This window comes from Somniosus microcephalus, chromosome 5 (assembly GCF_052327205.1).
Source record: "Somniosus microcephalus isolate GS21.2 chromosome 5, FLI_Smic_1.0, whole genome shotgun sequence".
NCBI lineage: Eukaryota > Metazoa > Chordata > Chondrichthyes > Squaliformes > Somniosidae > Somniosus > Somniosus microcephalus.
Window position 1 is genome coordinate 273640125 of NC_140991.1, and position 20565 is coordinate 273660689.

General features: G+C 43.8%; 1 protein-coding gene across 6 annotated transcripts in view; it reads right to left on the reverse strand.

Moving 5' to 3' along the window:
* Positions 1-20565, reverse strand: part of elmo1 (engulfment and cell motility 1 (ced-12 homolog, C. elegans)) — a 351678-nt gene that overhangs the window by 153314 nt on the left and 177799 nt on the right. For all 6 annotated transcript variants that reach the window (XM_085988968.1, XM_085988965.1, XM_085988967.1 and 3 more), the window contains one exon: positions 15000-15104. In XM_085988968.1, the coding sequence (XP_085845094.1) occupies positions 15000-15104 (105 nt within the window). The remainder of the gene's footprint in view (positions 1-14999; positions 15105-20565) is intronic.

A 20565-nucleotide genomic window follows, 5' to 3' on the forward strand; every position in this document is an offset into this window, starting at 1 on the left:
GCTCCGAAAATCAAGAAATAGAATCAGTTTGGATGAAGCTAAAAAACAGCAAGGGGCAGAAAACATTGGTGGGAGTTGTTTATAGGTCCCCAAACAGTAGTTGTAATGTAGGGCAGAGTATAAATCAGGAAATTAGAGGCGCATGTAACAAGGGTATTACAGTAATCATGGGGGACTTTAATCTACATATAGACTGGGCAAACCATATTTGTAGTGATAGTGTGGAGGACGAATTCATGGAATGTATGCAAGATAGTTTTCTAGATCAGTATGTTGAGGAACCAACTAGGGAACAGGCTATTTTAGATCCAGTATTGTGCAATGAGAAAGGGTTAATTAATAACCTTGTAGTAAAAGGGGCCTTTAGGGAAGAGTGACCATAATATGATAGAATTGTATATTGAGTTTGAAAATGATTTAGTTAAATCCGAAACTAGGGTCTTAAATCTAAACAAAGCAAACTACGTGGGTATGAGGAGTGAGTTGGCTAAGATAGGTTGGGAAACTAGATTAAAAGGTATGACGGTAGACGAGCAATGGCTAGCATTTAAAGAATGAACATGTAATTTACAACAAATATACATTCCTTTAAGGCACAAAAACCCCACAGGAAAAGTGGTCCAACCGTGGCTAACAAGAGAAGTTAAAGATTGTATTAGATCAAAGGAAGAGGCTTATAATGTTGCCAAAAAGAGTAGTAAGCCTGTGGATTGGGAGAATTTTAGAATTCAGCAAAGGAAGACCAAGAAATTGATAAAGAAAGGGAAAATAGAATGAGAGTAAACTAGCGAGAGACATAAAAACAGAGTGTAAAAGCTTCTATAGGTATGTAAAAAGGAAAAGATTAGCGAAAGTAAATGTGGGTCCCTTACACGCTGAGACAGGACAAATTATAATGGGGAATAAGAAAATGGCAGAGAAATTAAACAAATACTTTGTGTCTGTCTTCATGGAATACGATACAAAAAACTTCCCAGAAATAGTGGAGAACCAAGGCTCTTGCAAGAAGGAGAAACTGAAAGAAATTAGTATTAGTAAAAAAATAGTACTAGAGAAATGAATGGGACTGAAAGCAGATAACTCTCCTGGACCTGATGATCTACATCCTAGGGTTTTGAAAGAGGTGGCTATAGAGATAGTGGATGCAATGGTTGTCATTTTCTAAAATTCCATAGATTCTAGAACGGTTCCTGCGGATTGGAAGGTAGCAAATGTAACCCCACTATTTAAGAAAGGAGGGAGAGAGAAAATGGGGAACTACAGACCAGTTAGCCTGACATCAGTAGTTGGGAAAATGCTAGAATCTATTATTAAGGACATGGTAACAGGGCACTTACAAAATAATAATAGGGTTGGGCAGAGTCAACACGGATTTATGAAAGGGAAATCGTGTTTTGACAAATCTGTTAGAATTTTTTGGTGTTGTAACTAGCAGAATAGATAAGGGGGAACCAGTGCATGTGGTGTATTTGGATTATCAGAAGGCATTCGATAAGGTGCCACGCAAAAGAGGTTCTTAAACAAAATTAGGGCTCATATACCAGCATGGATTGAGGATTGGTTAACAGACAGAAAACAGAGAGTAGGAATAAACGGGTCATTTTCGGGTTGGCAGGCTGTAACTAGTGGGGTACCGCGAGGATCAGTGCTTGGGCCTCAGCTATTCACAATCTACATCAATGATTTGGATGAGGGGACCAAATGTAATATATCCAAGTTTGCTGATGATACAAAGATGGGTGGGAATGTAAGTTGTGAGGAGGATGCAAGGAGGCTTCAAGAGGATATAGACAGGCTAAGTGAGTGGGCAAGTACATGACGAATGGAATATAATGTGGAGAAATGTGAAGTTATCCACTTTGGTAGGAAAAATAGAAAAGCAGAGTATATTTAAATGTTGAGAGACTGGGAAATGTTGGTGTTCAGAGGGACTTGGGTGTCCTTGTACACGAATCACTGAAAGTTAACATGCAGGTACAGCAAGCAATTAGGAAAGCTAATGGTATGTTGGCCTTTATTACAAGAGGATTTGAGTATAAGAGTAAAGACGTCTTACTGCAATTATATAGGGCCCTAGTGTGACTAGACCTGAAATAGTGTATACAGTTTTGGTCTCCTTACCTAAGGAAGGATATACTTGCCATAGAGGGAATGCAACAAAGGTTCACCAGACTGGTTCATGGGATGGGGGGATTGTCCTATGAGGAGCGATTGAGTAGACTAGGCCTAATGAAGGGTGATCTCATTGAAACATACAAAATTCTTACAGGGCTCGACAGGGTAGATGCAGGGAGGATGTTTCCCCTGGCTGGGGATTCTCGAACCAGGGGTCACAGTCTCAGAATAAGGGGTCGGCCATTTAGGACTGAGATGAGGAGAAATTTCTTCACTCAGAGGGTGGTGAATCTTTGGAATTCTCTACCCCAGAGGGCTGTGGAGGCTCAGTTATTGAGTATATTCAAGACAGAGATCGATAGATTTTTGAATATTAAGGGAATCAAGGGATATGGGGATAGTGCAGGAAAGTGGAGATGAGGTAGAAGATAAGCCATGATCTTACTGAATGGTGGAGCAGGCTCGAGGGGCCAAATGGCTGACTCCTGCTCTTACTTCTTATGTTATTATGTAATTTCTGGAGATGCCAGGGCAATCCGGGTGGTTTGGCAGCCCTAGTGCAGACAGACCATGGATCAGGATCCCTTGTGCTTACTGGCATTATAAAGCAATTCAATGACAGTATGAATAATATCAAACATTTCTCCTTGCATTATTCTCTGTCCAGAGGCTGTGACATACTGTGATCCCTGCATTACTTACATCTGCCTGAACAACCAGAATATATTCTGCCCTTTTCCTTTTGCTAAAATTTACATCTAATGTTTATAGAACTGGAAGAATGCTACGCTAATCCATAATAATCACTGTAGAGATCTACTTTTGCTGCTGGCAATAGCTTTATTTTTAGATTCCCTTTCTCCTCATTTGAAATGCAGGACACAGAGTTGTCTCTTCTGGGACTGACTTCACACCATTCCGATAAATGAAATATGTGCCAATAAATGGGAAACGTGGGAGTTGCTGTGACAAAACTGTTGGAAGAACCAATATTGAATGACGTGCAACCGCTGAAAGACTGCAACACAGATAAAGCTAGTACAATGCTTTCATCTCATTGATCGCAACTTGGTCCTTCAAGAAAACAGACTGTGAGCCTGTTATAAATCTCATCATTCATCAAGAAACTACTTGTGAAATAACGCTGGACGGCCAGCTGGTGGCGCCGTCCAAGGAGTATAAATACTCAGGCGTCGGCCCCAGCTTTCCAGGGACATTTTGTAAGACAAGGAACTAGTGAAGTACAACTAGACCTCCATGTTCTGAAACAAGTTGATTAAAGCCTTGCTTTATGCTCAAACCAAGTGTGTAATGAGTTTTATTACGTCAATTTAATCAACTTGATTATCAACTCCACGCTTTGGGTGATTTTGGGAACAGCCAGCTACGACTCGAACCATAGAAGGGAACTCAGACAAGTAATCGATCTATCATGGAGAAACTACTCAGACCTGCCCGTCTTGACCTGGACCCGAATTCACTTACAGCTGCTAAGGTATGGAAACACTGGTATCGTACTTTCAGCAACTTCCTCAGGGAGTGTGGTGAAAATGTTCCTGATAAATTAGAGATACTTGCTAATTATGTATCCCCATGTGTTTGATTATATCGAAGACTGTGTAGACTATGACGCCGCTATCCAAATACTACAGCAGCTATATGTCAAGTCCCCAAATGAAATTTTTGCTCGGCATCTACTGGCCACAACTCGACAACAACCCGGGGAATCACTTGACAAATTCCTTCAGAAACTTCGCAGGCTCAGCAAGGATTGTAATCTTAAAGCTGTTACAGCTGAGCAGTACCAGGGGGAGTTAATTTGTGATTCCTTTATTAATGGGGTTGCGTCTCCCTTCATAAGTCAGCATCTGTTGGAGAATAAAACCCTCAAGTTACAGGCTACCAGACATGTTCTCTAGACTTAGCAAAGAGGAATGCAGACACCTATCTTTCACCACGTGCACGGGCTGCCGCTGTCACTTTTAGTGACTCTTTCGATAGGCCTCGGGCAGAAGCCCTCACGGATGACGACTCCAACCTGGCTGATGACAACCCTACCCTAGAAACCTACACTGATGACGACCCCGCCCTCGCGGCATCTTGGCAATCTGGAAGGAAGTGTTTCTTCTGTGGAGGTGCGTTCTATTATAGGAAATTGTGTCCTGCTCATAACGCGACCTGCAATCATTGCAGCAAGAAAGGTCACTTTTCTAAGGTATGCCAGTCAAGAGCCGCTGTTAGTAAGAAAGGCCACTTTTCTAAGGTATACCGGTCGAGAGCTCCTGTTAGTTTTGCAGCTACTATCTATAAAACTGCTCCTCCCCCAAGAGCCACTACTAAGGTTACAGCTGCAATCTATAAAACTGCTCCTCCCCCAAGAACCACTACTAAGGGTACAGCTGTCAAGGGTAAAACTGCCCCTCCTCCCATCACAGCTGTTTTCCCCCAAAGTCTGTCCCATGCAGCCACGAAGGTTTCGGTAAATGGACACATTTTGAGTGCACTAATCGGCTCATGCAGCTCCTACAGTTTCATTAGTGAGCGGGCTGTCAGTAAGTTAAAACTGCGTATTTACCCCTCGGACAGGGAAATTGCTCTGACGACACTGACCACCAATTCTTCCGGCTTTTGTCTTGTCAACCTTATTCTCAATGGCCGCACTTATTTCTCCACCCGGCTCGGGGTGCTCAAGTACCTATGCAGTGATGTGCTCCTGGGACAGGATTTCCAGAAACAACACAAAAGACTCACTTTCGAGTTTGGAGGGTCAAAGTCGGAGCTTACTATTTCCAAAGTACCGTTTTGTGCGCTTTTGGCGGCTTCGCTCGACAAGCCCTCCTTGTTTGCCAATCTTTCCCCCCCGATGTAAGCCCATAGTCACTAAATCACGACGTTTCAGCCAAGATGATCTATCCTTTATCGATACAGAAATCTCTCGCCTTCTAGCTGACGGTATCATTGAGCCATGTTCATCTTCCTGGCGGGCTCAAATCGTTATTGTTAAAAATCCTCTGAAGCAACACAAGAAGCATCTTTGCATCGATTACTCGCAAACTATTAACCAGTATACCGACCTGGATGCCTACCCATTACCACGCATCAATGACATGGTCAATAACCTTGCCAACTACAAGGTATTTGCAACTTTTGATTTAAAGAGCGCATATCATCAAGTGTCGTTAAAGGACTCTGACAAGAAGTATACGGCCTTTGAGGCCAATGGTCGGCTTTACCAGTTTCGTCGCCGTCCATTTGGGGTCACCAATGGGGTGGCCGTCTTTCAACGGGCAATGAATAGCCTAGTCAAACAGGAGAACTTAACGGACACTTTTCCATATCTGGATAATATCACCATTGCTGGTCATGACCAGAAGGAGCATGATGCCAACCTCCAGAAATTTTTTGACGGTCTCCGTCATCGCAACTTAACCTTAAACGAGTCCAAATCTGTGAAATCAGTACCATCAGTCAACATCCTTGGCTACTGGGTGGGCAACGGTGTCATCAAACCGGATCCGGAGCGACTTCGTCCGCTTCAGGAGCTCCCTCCCCCTACGAATCTTGGCTCTCTTCGTCGGGCACTCGACATGTTCGCCTATTATGTGAAATGGGTACCCCACTTCTCCGACAAGATCCAGCCCCTGCTTCACGCAAAGTCATTTCCATTAGAGGCAACGGCTATTTCAGCTTTCAACCTCCTCGAGCGACAACTGGAACAAGTCACGCTTCATTCCATTGATGAAAATCTTCCTTTCGTGGTCGAGTGCGATGCATCAGATGTGGCGATCTCTGCTACCTTGAATCAAGGTGGTCGACCCGTTGCATTTCTGTCCAGAACTTTGCAGGGTAGCGAGCTCCAGTATCCTCCTGTCGAGAAGGAGGCTACGGCCATCATCGAAGCGATACGTAAATGGAGTCATTTTCTCGCTCGTCGCCATTTCACACTTATAACCGATCAGCGCTCCGTGGCCTTTATGCTGGATAACTGGAAACGCATCAAGAATAACAAAATACAACTCTGGAGGATGTAATTGGCCGCCTTTGGATACACCATACATTATCGACCAGGCAAAGGGAATGTGGCCCCGGATACCTTCACGCGAGCATTCTGCTCTTCTATGTCAACTTCGACTCTGGCGGATCTTCATACTGACTTATGCCATCCTGGCGTTACCCGCATGTTGCACTTTGTGCAATCTAAAAATCTCCCATTTTCTACGGAAGAGGTGAAAAGAACGTGCTCCTCCTGTAGAATTTGTGCGGAATTAAAACCGCAATTCTTCCGTCCATCGGCTGGCTCGCTCATACACGCTATGCAGCGACTCAGCATTGACTTTAAAGGGCCATTGCCCTCAACGCAAAACACCTACTTACTGACTATGGTGGACGAATATTCACGCTTTCCCTTTGCTTGCCCCTGTCCCAATATGCTTACTTCCATAGTGATCAAATGCCTTGATCAAGTCTTTTCCCTTTGCGGTACGGCCAATTTCATCCACTCTGATCGGGGTCCCTCCTTCATGTCAAGCGAACTCAAAAGTTCTCTCTCCCAACGGGGAATCACCACAAGTAAAACGACACCATACCATCCCATCGGTAACGGACAGGTTGAGAGATACAATGCTATCATTTGGAACGCTGTTCATCTTGCGCTGAGGTCACGCAACCTACCAGACCAGCAGTGGGAAACTATGCTCCCTGACGTGTTGCATTCTATCAGGTCTCTCCTTTCTACGTCTACCAATGTCACACCTCACGAGCAATTCTTCAGCTTCCAGCGTCGCTCCACCCATGGAACATCTCTACTGTCATGGTTGGCAGCTCCTGGCCCCGTGCTGCTCCGAAGATTCGTCCGATCGTCTAAAACCGATCCTCTCGTCGATGAAGTAGAACTCACAGACGTCAACCCCACGTATGGTACCCGGATGGCCGGGAGTCCACCGTTTCGCTCCGGGACCTGGCTCCCTGTCCGGCCGGTTCCACGGACCCAACCGATAGAGGGACCCACAGGGATGATGCCGACACTCTGTGCTCTCCCGAAGATGACGCCCTACCTGGGGCATCGAGAGATCTGCCAGCTGCCCCACCGGATCCACTCGGGGAGCCGAGTGCTCCCCGTGGGGTGGCCACCCGAGGCCAGGACGCCGGTCAATCCCCGGCTATCCAACAGGATGAAGCCAGTTCTGCGCCTGTGGGGACCCGCACCCAGAGTCACGATCTCCCCAGCCTCCCTCGGGTCGATCAGAGCAACACGGGCCCTGTAGATCCACCGGTACGGATCAAGCGGCTCAGGGACCAAGACATGGTCTGGGGAGACGTGCCTTCAAGCCATAAACAAAAATCTAAGAGACTGCGGCTATTCGTGGTCCGCCTGATCCACTAAGAGGAAGTCGTCGGACTTCCAAATCTTTTATAAATCTCATCAAGAAACTACTCGTGAAATAATGCTGAACAGCCAGCTGGTGGCGCCGTCCAAGGAGTATAAATACTCGGGCGTGGGCCCCAGCTTTCCAGGGACATTTTGTAAGACAAGGAACTAGTGAAGTACAACTAGACCTTCATGTTCTGAAACAAGTTGATTAAAGCCTTGCTTTATGCTCAAACCAAGTGCGTCGTGAGTTTTATTACATCAGAGCCTATCTCATCGTTTGGATAATTAATGGCCCTCATGAGTAGTGCTGCTAGCTACGTGTTCCTTCATCTCCACTAGTGCAAACTGGATAGCGACATTTTTAAGTTAACAATTAAAAACTGAATTCCAGCTTGTTTGCCACTTTTTTTTCTCTTCTGAAATTAAATTCTGGAAGCTCTGTGGATCTAGCAATAAAATACAGAATGAATATAGCGTGAACAAGAATCCAAACCACTAGATAATCTACCTTACTCTGGTGGTGTGTACCATCTAATGCCTATAGGAAAGTTCAGCAAGGATATCCAATTTCCAAATATTTCTCACAAATATATGTGTTTGGTGATTCACAATATACTGGGCCTTCTTGGATACAATTGGGGATTATGAACTTGATGCAATATGAGCCTAGGGCCTAGTTTGTGGAGTTACTGGTTGCCTCGGACTACTTTGTACAAGTTTAAAATCTTGATTCTGGATGGTGGCCCTTGAAAACCATGTGAAGACGACCTCTAACTAGACCTCCATGGTTGCAAGAGTTCGGGTCCAATAGATCAGACTTAGTATGGACAGCAGTAATTGGAGCAACAGCAAAGCTAAGAATCTCTAAGGTTCCAATATCTTGAGTAATCACTGACTGTCTTGTCTGATTTCTGTAATGACACGATACCGGCTCACGTCAGATGACTCTGATCAAGAATTAATGCAGCTCACTGCTGGTGACTTTCAAATTTTTTACAAAACCCTTTCTCAATTTCATTCAAGGTACAGTATCAAGTAACCATTACTTCCACCCGAGGAACAGGATTGTGCCCATTCCATGAAACCCAACAGATATCCAGGAAAGAATAAATGGGCTTGAAACAACTTGTGTTGGGAAGGGGTGGGGTGGGAGAAGAAAAATATTACAACAATTAAAGCTGACCAGAAGGGGATATTAAAGGGCCAAATAGGGTTGTCCTATGAGGAGAGATGGAGTAAAATGGGCCTATATTCTCTGGAGTTTAGAAGAATGAGATGTGATCTCTTTGAAACGTATAAAATTCTCAGAGGGCTTGACAGGATAGATGCCAAGAGGCTGTTTCCCCTGGCCGGAGAGTCTAGAACAAGGGGTCAGTCTCAGAATAAGGGGTCGGCCATTTAGAATTGAGATGAGGAGAAATTTCTTCAGACGGTTGTGAATCTTTGGAATTCTCTACCCCAGAGGGCTATGGATGCTCAATTGTTGAGTAATTCAAGACAGAGATCGATAGATTGTTGGACATTAAGGGAATCAAGGGATATGGGGATAGGGCGGGAAAGTGGAGTTGAGGTCGAAGATCAGCCACAATCTTATTGAATGGCGGAGCAGGCTCGAGGGGCCATATGGCCAACTCCTGCTCCAATTCCTATGTTCTTATCACGTGGCTAGAAAAGTCTTTAAAGGGATTTTTACCACTGAATCTGAGTGGAAATCAGAAAGGAAGAACCCAATTTCTTTTGGTCTTTGCTCGTTGTGCCCAAGCTTTTACATTTATTTAATGACGGAGAAGTATGTTGCATAATGAGAGCTATTATTAAGTGAATTTTTTAAAGGGTTATTGGTGAGGGTTTTTTTTTTTTAAAAACAAAAGCAAAATACAGGAAACTTTGGTTTATCTGGAGGTTGTATGTCCGGAAACCTCGATCTACCGGCAGAAATCAGGAGCCGTTATGTCAGGTTTTTTTTCTTCTCGTGGCTTTGTTTTCAACAGTCGGGCTCTGGAAAGTCTCTCTGAAGCTGTTGCTAAACTACAGAGACGCTTCCAAGGTACGGGCCGACTGTTTACAAGCTGTTGCTAAGCAACAGTGTTTGTTGTCAGATACGGAGATGAAAACCTCCGTATGCTTCAACATTAACTTTGTATGTCCGGCAGTTTTGATAGATCGGCAACAGCTCGGTCCCTTCGGTGCCGGATATAACAAAGTTTCCTGAACTACAGATGTTGGAAATCTGAAATAAAAACAGAGAATGCTGGAAATTCTCAACAGGTCAGGCAGCATCTGTCGAGAGAGATTAACGTTTCAGGATGACGACCACCTTTCGTCAGGAGGTTTTTTAAAAGTTTAAGTTGGCAAGCATGGCTACATTTTTAAGTGCATGCTGATGGTGGAGCACCTCACCCAATGCCAGCACATGGTGGAAAATTACCCTCGGGGCGTGCAGTCTAGGGAGGAAAGTCAATCCCAGGAAAAGGATGTTGGAGTCAATGATATACCTATCAATTCATCCAATGAAAAGCGACGAGTTAAGAAAGTAACTATAGGTTTTTATTGGCTAAATAACAGAGCCCACCCTCGTGGGTGATCGGATCCAACAAGGAGGAATACCAGCCAGTCGACCACCTTTATACCTGGGCAGGTAGGTGGAGCCATGGGCGGAGTCAGCAGTGGTCAGCCCAGGTATAACAGCGTGACAAGAGGCGACCTCGTATAGTGATACAACAGTGTGAACAGTGATCACGATATAACAGTGATACTATAGTGTAACGATAGTGAACGATAAAAGTGGTTTACCACAGTCAACAAAGGATCCTGTCCAATCCCATCCTTCCTAACACTAGATTTATTGCAGATACATACTTTGAATATTTAATAGCCTTCAAATAATATATTTTTCTTTAAATTGCAATATAACAAAGGATAATCAGCATTGTGAAACAGTGTAACCTTTTGTTATTCACAGCAGTCTCTGAATAAAGCCTTGAAATTGTAATTTTGTTTCTTTCCCCCCTGCCCCCTTTATTATTTTTGGAGTCCTCAAAAAGAGTTTTACAAAACACCTACTGACACTGGGCAAGATGAATTCTGGCACAAAAACAATTCTCACAGCAACACGATTTCATGCTCCAAGCTTCATTAACTTGTGCAGTGAGCAGTACAGAAGCACAGCCGATAATTCATTAAGTGTTCTGAAGCCTGCCTTTCATGCATGAAGAAAAAAAGATAGTAAAAGAACAATCCAAAACTGAGGCTTTATAAACTTGAAGTAGTATGATGGCATCTCCAAGCAAACAGGCCCTTCTTCAGTACTTCAAAGGGCTGTCTAACATCCAGTTGATATGTGCAACATCACACTGCGATAATACTGAGCCCATGCTGGTATGAATTTGCCAGCGTAAGCCACCCATTACGAAGGTAAGCCACACACACACACTAAAAAGTGACCCCTGAAGACATGGCTTGAAAGAGCTCCCTCACCTAGGCAGACTTCAAACCAGTATCCTCTACATAATAGGTACAGGTTTCTGCATAAAAATCAAGGCTGCCTCTCATCTCCACTTTGTGTGTCTATTGGCCCTTCACTCTGGACTCAAGCTCCCCGACCTCTTGTTTTCCCAGTCCATTCTGCGCCCTTCTATCACCTGCATCCTCCTTAATCTAAATGTACACTCTCGGGAGCCGCAAGCCTACATTTCGTTGTACTGCACTTGTGCACTAACAATGACAATAAAGTTGATTATGATTATGAGTACTAGCCTTCACTTCCATCACCTCCCTTCCCCCAGCTCATTGCCTCTTGTACCACTTATCAATCCTTAGAATTTCACATCATACAAGAGGCCATTCGGCCCACTGTGCCAGTGCTGGGTCTCTGAAATAGCTATTCACTTAGTCCCACTCTCCTGGCCTTTCCATGTACCATTTAATTTATTTCTATTTCAACTACTTATCCACTTCCTTTTCAAAAACTATAATTATGGATTCTGCTGCCACCACTTTTACTGGGAGGACATTCCATGTCCTAGCAACCCTCTGTGTATAAAGGTTTCTCCTAACTGCTCTCTTGGTTCTTTTGGTGATGATCTTAAATTCGTGCTCATCTCCTCTGCTGTCACAACCGCAGGCTCATGTCGCTCCTTGACGGCACTCCCCACCACACTCACTGCGCCACATACCTTATTGAGCTCAAGTAGCAACACCAACTGCTTCATTTCTTCTCTCCAGGTGCACACGCTGCCCACTCGAGAGTAAACTTCTCCTACCTTCTTCCCACTCCTTTCTCTCCATGTTACCCACCCCTCCTGCCAACCTCCTTTGGTGTGTCTTCCATCACCGGTCCACTACAGATTGCCCCGCAAAATGTCTGCTAATTTGCAAATAATGTCATTCCTATCCCTAACCACAATCTGGTTGAATCTATTGGCATTCTAGACCGACCTCAACCTGGCTGACCAATGATGACTTTCACTTCATCAGCACCGTTTGCCCGGCTACACATTCAGCCAGTTTCCCCACCCAAACCACTGTAGCTCTCATTTCATTCCCCCTATCTTTCGAGTCTTTTTTTCACAACTTTTTAGACATAGTATTTTAATTAGTGATTTTTTTTTAAATGGCTAATCTCTCGAGCCTCAATTCTTCACCACACCTTCCACCTGCCTTTCAATGTTTTTATTGTCTCCCACTCTCCGAAGCTCAGTGCTGAATTCGCCTTACCACTTTCCTCACGAGCATGCCCTCATCCATGGCAATATCAAATTACACCCAAATTTCCCCGGTCTTTTATCCTCTAACTTCTCCATGCTCCAGTCCTTAGTCAGCCTCATCCTGTATATCAACTCTTGCGGCAACCCCTCAGCCGCCCCTTACATGTCGTCATTGCGGAAGCCTTCGTTCACCTTTGACTTTTCCACCACCGACAAGACCATCACCAACCTCTTCCTTGTTTCCCTTGTTGTGTATATCCCCATATCATTTCCATTATCCTCCACTACTAGAAAAAAAACACCCAGTTCCCTCTCCAGCATCCAATCAACTCCTTTTCCTCTGGCCTGCCACCTGTCACGACAAACCTATTCAGCTACTCAGTAGCTCCCTTGCTTCCGCTTTCAACACCCTTGACCCCTGCAAATCCTTTGACCGTTGACTCCTGCAGCTCCCCCTAGTACAACATCCTCCTTCGCACTCCCAAATAAAGTGCACGGGATACACAGCCAGGTTGGCCGTTTATCACTAGATCTGGCTTGATCACCAGGAACAACATAATCTCTTCCTTTCCATGGCCAAATTATTAGTCTAGGGATCATCCTTCAGGGCAAGGGAAAATCTCAAACTGTTTCTCTCCATTACTCAGAGCTCCCTTCCCTCTTCCATCCACCCTTATGCCTGATGCCAGTCGCGAGGAGCTCATGCATTTCACAAAACTGAAGCTATTCACTTCCCAGAATTAAGCTTAGAAACATTAGACTGTTACGTTGGTATCGTAATGCTCGGTCACAGAATTAATTTAAATTTCTAACTGCTGGCTGACCTTTTTTCAACAAAACAAAAACCCCACTGGCCCGTTTTTTCCGGTGCCTGCGGGTGGATACACACCCGTAAGGGCCTCGACAGATTGTGGCCATTCCCGGGAAAAGGGCATTCGCGGGCGGAGAGCTAAGCTATTTCTGCCCAGCGAATGCCCGTGAAATTCTTATGCCTGGTAAAAGCAGGCGTAGGGCTTGCTTTTACCAGTGTAACAGTTTAAATGAATATAAAAATACATCTTTTACAATTATTTAAACGCCTGTAAAATAACAAGGTAATTTTTAGCCCCTTTAAAAAGTTTACATTTATTTTTCAGAAAATTTAATTTGCTTTAAATGTTTAATTAGATTGTATTTTAATTAATTTTAAATATGTAATTTTAAAACATTTATTTGATATGTAATTGTGTTTGTTATGTAATCCCCATTCATGCCTATGGGGACCCGTACATAGGGAATTCCCATAAGCATGAATGGGGATACCCCCTTCTCTCACTTGCGAACCACATACGCCCCTGGGATACGTAGATCTCTACGCATAGAGGCTCAGGAACGCGAGTCTCCATGAATCCCGAGGCAAAAGGTAGGTGCGGATTTTATTTGCGGATCGGAGGCATTTCCCCGCGGGACCGCAAATTCAGGTCCATAATACACGCTACAATGCAATAAATAAATCTCTTATCAGAGCTGATATATGGCCCTAGCACTCACTGCTGCCACCGGGACACTGATTTATTCCAAAATATATTTTATGTTTATAGTACCGATGAGTCACACTTATAGAAGAACTGATAAATTAACAGAGAAGGTTGTGAGGTGACCTAATAATTGTCTTTAAAAGATGAAGGGGTTCGATAGGGTAAATGTAGATAAGGTATTTCCACTTGTGGGGGGAGTCCAAAACTAGGGGTCATCAATATAAGATAGTCACTAATAAGGAATTCAGGAGGAACATCTTTACCCAGCGAGTGGTGAAAATGTGGAGCTCACTACCAGATGGAGTGGTTCAGTCAACTAGTATAGATGCATTTAAGGGGAAGCTAGATCAGTACATGAGGGAGAAAGGAATAGAAGGTTATGCAGATAGGGTGAGATGAAGTAGGGTGGGAGGAGGCTCGTACTGAGCATAAACACCTGTTTCAGCCTGTTTCTGTGCTGTAAAAATGTATGCAATTCTATTTAACCTTATTCAGTACACTGACTGAAGTAGTTCTGGTGTGGCAGTAAGACGACACCAATTCTGATAAGTGAATAAATTATGCAAATAAAATGCATCGGAAGTGCAGATATATCCGGTGGTGTAAACAGAATATACATAGGAACAGAAGTAGGCCATTTAGCCCCTTGAGCCTGCTCCACCATTCAATTAGATCATGGCTGATCGGCACCTCAGCTCCATTTACCCGCCAAGTTCCCTCAATACCCTTACCTAACAAATATTCGCCCTCAGCCTTCAAAGTTCCAATTGTCCCAGCATTCACAGCCTTTTGAGGGAGAGAATTTCAGATTACTACCACCCATTTGTGTGAAAAAGTGCTTGCTGATTTCACTTGTGAATGGCCTGGCTCTAATTTTAAAATTATGTCCCCTCGATGTTGATTCCCCCACCAGAGGAAATAGTTTCTCTGTATCTACCCTACCTAATACCTTTTTCATTTTAAAAACCTCGATCAAATCACCCCACTATCTTATATAAAGGGAATGCAAGCCAAGTTTATGCACGCTGTCCTCTAATTTAACCCTCTAAGCCCTGGTATTAATTCGGTGAATCTGCGCCGCACCCACTCCAAGGCCAATATATCCTGCCTGAGTTACGGTGCCCAAAACTGAACACAGTACTCCAGATGGGGTCTGACCAAGGCTCTGTACAACTGAAACATAACTTCTACTCCATTGTATTCCAGATACATGTACATGGCATCAATCAGGAGTGAAAAGATCTGGGATTGTTGCAGTAACTACAAATGAGATTAAGTGACAGGTCTTACCCTAATGTAAGCGTCCTGATGGTGTTTGGCAAAGTATAGCATGTTGTCAAGGGCCAGCATTCCAGGTGGGGTCTCAGTAAAATCCATGGCTGGATTCACATGATTCTAGATCGAGGGTAGAAAAGAAACATTTACAAGCAGAACACCAGCTTTTTGGAGTCTTAATCACCAGCAATCACACCAAAAACTAAGCAGGTAAAACATGCTTATGAACACGCAAGTCAGGTGGATCACATTCATATACAAATCAAAGAACCATACAGCACAAAAGGAGGCTGTTCGGCCCATCGTGCCTGTGCCGGCTCTTTGAAAGAGCTATTCAATTAGTCCCATTCCCCTGCTCTTTCCTCACAGCCCTGCAAATTTTTCCCCTTCAAATATTTATCCAATTCCCTTCTGAAAACGATTATTGAATCTGCTTCCACCACCCTTTCAGGCAGTGCATTCAGATCATAACAACTCGCTGCGTAAAAAAATTCTCCTCATCTCACCTCTGGTTCTTTTGTCAATTAACTTAAATCTGTGACCTCTGGTTACCGACCCTTCTGCCACTTTTTCCTTATTCACTTTGTCAAAACACATCTTGATTTTGAACACGTCTATTAAATTTCCCCTTCAAGTATATATCCAGTTTGCTTTTGAAAGTTACTAATGAATCTGCTTCTACCACCTTTTCAGGCAGTGCATTCCAGATCATTATAGCTCGCTGCGTAAAAGATGTTCTCACTTCCCCTATTTCAAATCCTCCTCTTTCAAATTTTTTGAAAGAATGGCTTTGTCCATCACTTACCCACTTGGTTTGAAAATTTATGAATGATACAAGAGTAGAAATAGATTAGAAGTTAAGAGGTTCTATTTCCCCCCAATCCCTGCCTCAGAAAATAACAGACCTGTGGAACAGGCTGCTGGCTTGTGCGGTGAATACCGATTCACTGTGTACCTGAGGACTGGATCGGTTCTTGGCTGGCGCAGAGATTGCATCATACAAGAGTTAGGTACCAATTAATGGGCTGTATTTTGCGGCCCCTACGGGCGCATACAAGGTGCGCAAGTTCCGGGTTTTCGCGCGCAAAGTGCATGCACGAAAAGCCGGAACTTGGATCTGTCACAGATCCAACACATCCCCAGGAAAAGGGCATCCACGGGCAGAGATTTGCCCAACTTCTGCCCAGCGAACGCCCGTGAAATTCTTACACCTGGCAAAAGCAGTAAGGTCTGCATTTACCAGCGTTAAGAGTTTAAATGAACATATAAATACATTTTATCAATCATTTAAACATTAAAAAAACTTGTACAATAAGGTACGGTAATTTTTAGCCACATTAAAACATTTAAAAATATTTTTCAAAAAATTAATTTTGTTTTAAATATTTAATTAATTTTAAATACAGGTATGTAAAAAAAATATTTAATGTGTGCATGCATTTTTTGGGGGTATTTTCATTCATACTAATGGAGTTTCCATACATACGGAACTCCCATAAGAATGAATGGGGATTCCCTTCTTTCATTCATTGGGCTGGCCCACATGATCCCGAGGCCCCAGGTAGGCGTGGATCTTCTTTGCGGATCGGAGACATTTCCCTGCTGGAAGCCTCCGACCCCAAAATCAGGGCCAATATTAGTTACAGTCAATGTGGTCTCCTGGACTAGTTTCGGTCTCCTAGAGGGATGGGATCATTTTTCCCCACCCCACACTCCTAATTGGCCTTGGATTTTTGATCTGGATTTTCGCCATTCCCATGGCACCTAGGGGGTAGGGAATCTCTTGGCCTGATGCATAAGGTATCACCACTGTATGCGACAGGTTAGATGGGCCAGCTGGTCTATTCCTGTCTGATCTATTCTTTTGATGCCAGGGGTCATTCCTCCTTCCACCTGACTTAGAAAAAAAGCAACCTGATGCACCAACACAGTGCACCACTTAGTGGTAACTGCGATTCCACAATGTGTTTCTGATCCTTTTGGATTACTATCATGGGTAACTCTGCAAGAGGAAGGGAAAGTAAGAGAACCAAGAACGAATGAACTTTTATTTATATAGCGCCTTTCACGACTTCAGAGCATCCCAAAGCGTCTTACTGCCAATGAAGTACATTTGATATGTAGTCACTGTTGTAATGTAGGAAATGTGGCAGCTAACTTGCACACAGCAAGGTCCCACAAACAGGAATGTGATAATGATCAGATAATCTGATTTACTGATGTTGGTTGAGGGATAATTATTGGCCAGGACACCGGGGAGAACTCCCCTGCTGTTCTTCGAAATAGTGTCATGGGGTTTAATGGTTTAACATCTCATCCAAAAGATAGCACCTCTGACAGTGCAGCATTCCCTCACTACGGCACCGGAGTGCGAGACTAGATTTTGTGCTCAAGTCTTTGGAGTGGACTTGACTGCATGACTTTCTGACTCAGAGGCGAGCTATAACGGAGCCATAGCTGATCACCCAAGAAATCAAATACAACCAAAAATCTTGACCAGTGAACTGTTCATCTTTTGCTATGTTAATTTATCATAAGTGAATTCTTTAGGGAGAGAAAGGTCGACATTATAAGGAAAGCCTTTGTGACGGGGATTATATACTTAAAATTTATACAAAAAAACAGCATATGAAGTGTGCACGGACTATAAAGAAAATCTAGCATTGGAAATGTACATTTTTGGAACATTTGGCCACCAGACCCAAGACAAGCCCAGGTACATTCTTGTCTTTGCAGCCATGAGTGCAGGATACAAACCACACCTGTACATCTCTGGCTGTGATCCTTAAATTAAAACCACAGCTACATTAGAACATTATCGGTAATTCCCGAGGACACACTGGAAATGGAAAATTCCTGCACAGCAGAGCAAGGGAGAAATTCAGCATCTGAATTCTACATTTTAGGAAGAACAATGCAAAATGTCACAAGGGATGACAGAAAAGTCAGATGCAGAGTGAAATATTGGGCCATAATTTGCTGTAGCAGGGCATCTATAGCTGATAACATCGCAGCGAGGGAAACAGGCCATCTGGGGCCTGAGTGAACAGGACAAGCAACTATGTATCTCTTTAACCAATCAGATTGAAGGATTGTGAAATGAATAGTGCAAGGACTGAGAAGGAACTGTAAATTAGAGTGGGTGAATTCAGGTAGAGAGAGAGAGAGAGAGATAAAGAAAGATTGGATTAAAAGAGGGGAAAAAAAGAAAAAGTAAAATAAATAAAAAATATTAAAATTTGACATTTTTAAAATCTCCAACATTGAAAACCTGAAGGAATGAGACTCCACACTTGTAATAGTTCATTTTCAGGGCCAGAAGTTGATTGGCAGTAAATAATAATTATCACGTCGTTAAAAGGGTACTTAGACTGAAGCGGGTAAGACTTGCCTCTCTGTGGCAAGTTTAGTTCGTATAAGCTGTGCAAATACAGCAACTTAATGCCATTCAATGCATTACAATGGTGAGGCAGACAGCAAGATGATGTTTTCGCAAAGCTAATGGCGCAACTTGGACAAGAACTTTTGAATATTCGCGTTTAACCGCGCATCTGCATCTCGTCTGAAGTAGCTGTGACATTTACGCATAAATAACGGCGAGCGCCATTAAGCTCACCGTAATTTTGATTGAGACTCTTGATTACATAAAAGGGACTGAAATCTAAAAGAATTATTTAAAAATCATCTCAAAAAAAAATCAAGCATGTGTTTGCATTTAACAGAAGTAAAAGTGACTAAAATGTGAATTTGATCAAAAGTTCGGTGACTGTTTCTAAAAACTGGAAACTGCTTCTACAACTATAACATTTATTTTAAGGCTTTCTTTCCCTCTAGCATCATCGTATTCAGAGTTAAATCTCAAAAATGCGACTTGATGCAATTCTCAAACTCATTTTATTAAAACAATGAAATGTCAACAACAAAAATTTGAAATGTCAAATGTGTACTTCAATTCCTTGTTCATTTCACTGGAAAAGGTCAAGCGTGTGTTATCAAATATTACCTCCAATTGGTTTTACACAACTGCACACGGAGATCAAACATCCCAGTTAAGGATTTTTAAAGAGCAAGTCTCAGAATTTAAAGGAGACACGCAAAAAGCTCAGGGGGTAATTTTACACGGCTGTGCTGCTGCCGGCGCCATTTCCCTCGCTGCGATGTTGTCAGCTCACTCTCTCACCACATCAGCAGTGCAAATCAAAAATTAGCCAATAACCTGGTCCCACACTACAAGTTGTCAACTGTCTTCTCTTAGGCAGTCCCTCGGAACCGAAGATGACTTGCTTCCACATTAAAAATGAGTTCTCAGGTGACTGATGAGTCCAATGTGGGACCTACAGTCTCTGTCACAGGTGGGGCAGATGGTGGTTGAAGGGGCGGGCGGGTGGGTGGGGTGCTTGGGTTGACATGCGCTCCTTGCACTTGGCTTCCACTTGCTCCTGACGAAGAGACTCGAGGTGTTCAGCACCTTCTCTGATACTTCTTCTCCACTTTGTGCGGTCTTGGGCCAATGATTCCCAGGTGTCAGTGGGGATGTTGCACTTTTTCAAGGAGGCTTTGAGGGTGTCCTTGAAGTGTTCCTCTGCCCACCTGGGGCTCTCTTGCCATGCCGGAGCTCCAAGTAGAGCGCTTGTTTTGGGAGTCTCGTATTGGGCATGCGGACATGTGACCCGTCCATCGGAGCTGATCGAGCGTGGCCAAAGCTTCGATGCTGGGGATGTTGGCCTGAGCGAGAACACTGATGTGGTCCCACACTACAAGGTGTCAACTGTGGCTCAGTGGTCAGGTCATGGGTTCAATTCCCACTCCAGAAACTTGAGCACAAAATCTCGGCGGGCACTTCAGTCGGAGGTGGCGTCTTTCAGATGAGACGTTAAGCCAAAGCACCACTTGCCCTCTCGGCTGTATGTAAAAGATCCTACGGCTTTATTCAAAGAGGAGGAGATGGGGAACCCTTTCCCCCCCACCGTGTCCTGGTCAATATTTATCCTTCAACCAACACAACTAAAACAGATTATCTTGTCATTACCTCATTGCTGTTTGTGGGACCTTGCTGTGCGCAAATTGGCTGCAGAATTTCCTACACTGCAAGTTAACTATACTCCCAAAGTACTTTGTTGGCTGTAAAGCTCATTGGGATGTCCTGAGATCGTGAAAGGCAAGTTCTTTCTCTCTCACAAACTGCCTCGGAATTCAAGATCAGGGATGTGTAAGAGGCCAAGGTTGCCCATTGTCATATTGACTGATCAAGCAGCAAGGAAGATGGAATTGGGGGGGGGGGGGGGGGGGGCGGGGAAAGAGAGGGTTTGAGCTTCTGGTACGAACTGAACAGCATGGCTTTGTCTTGCTGATATTAACTGGAAGAAGTTCTGTCTCAACCCAATAGGCAGTTGGACAGCACAACAGCAGCCATGGAGTCCAGGGTGGTGGCAGAGAGGTAAGGCTGAGTGTCATTGTTAAATGCTTTTATATGCTGTCTCAGCTACCATATGAGAAATAGCAGGGGGCCAAAGATGAAACAATGGAGGTGACCATGCCAGGCAGGAGGAAGTCATTGCAGGAGATGTGTTAGCCATGAAGG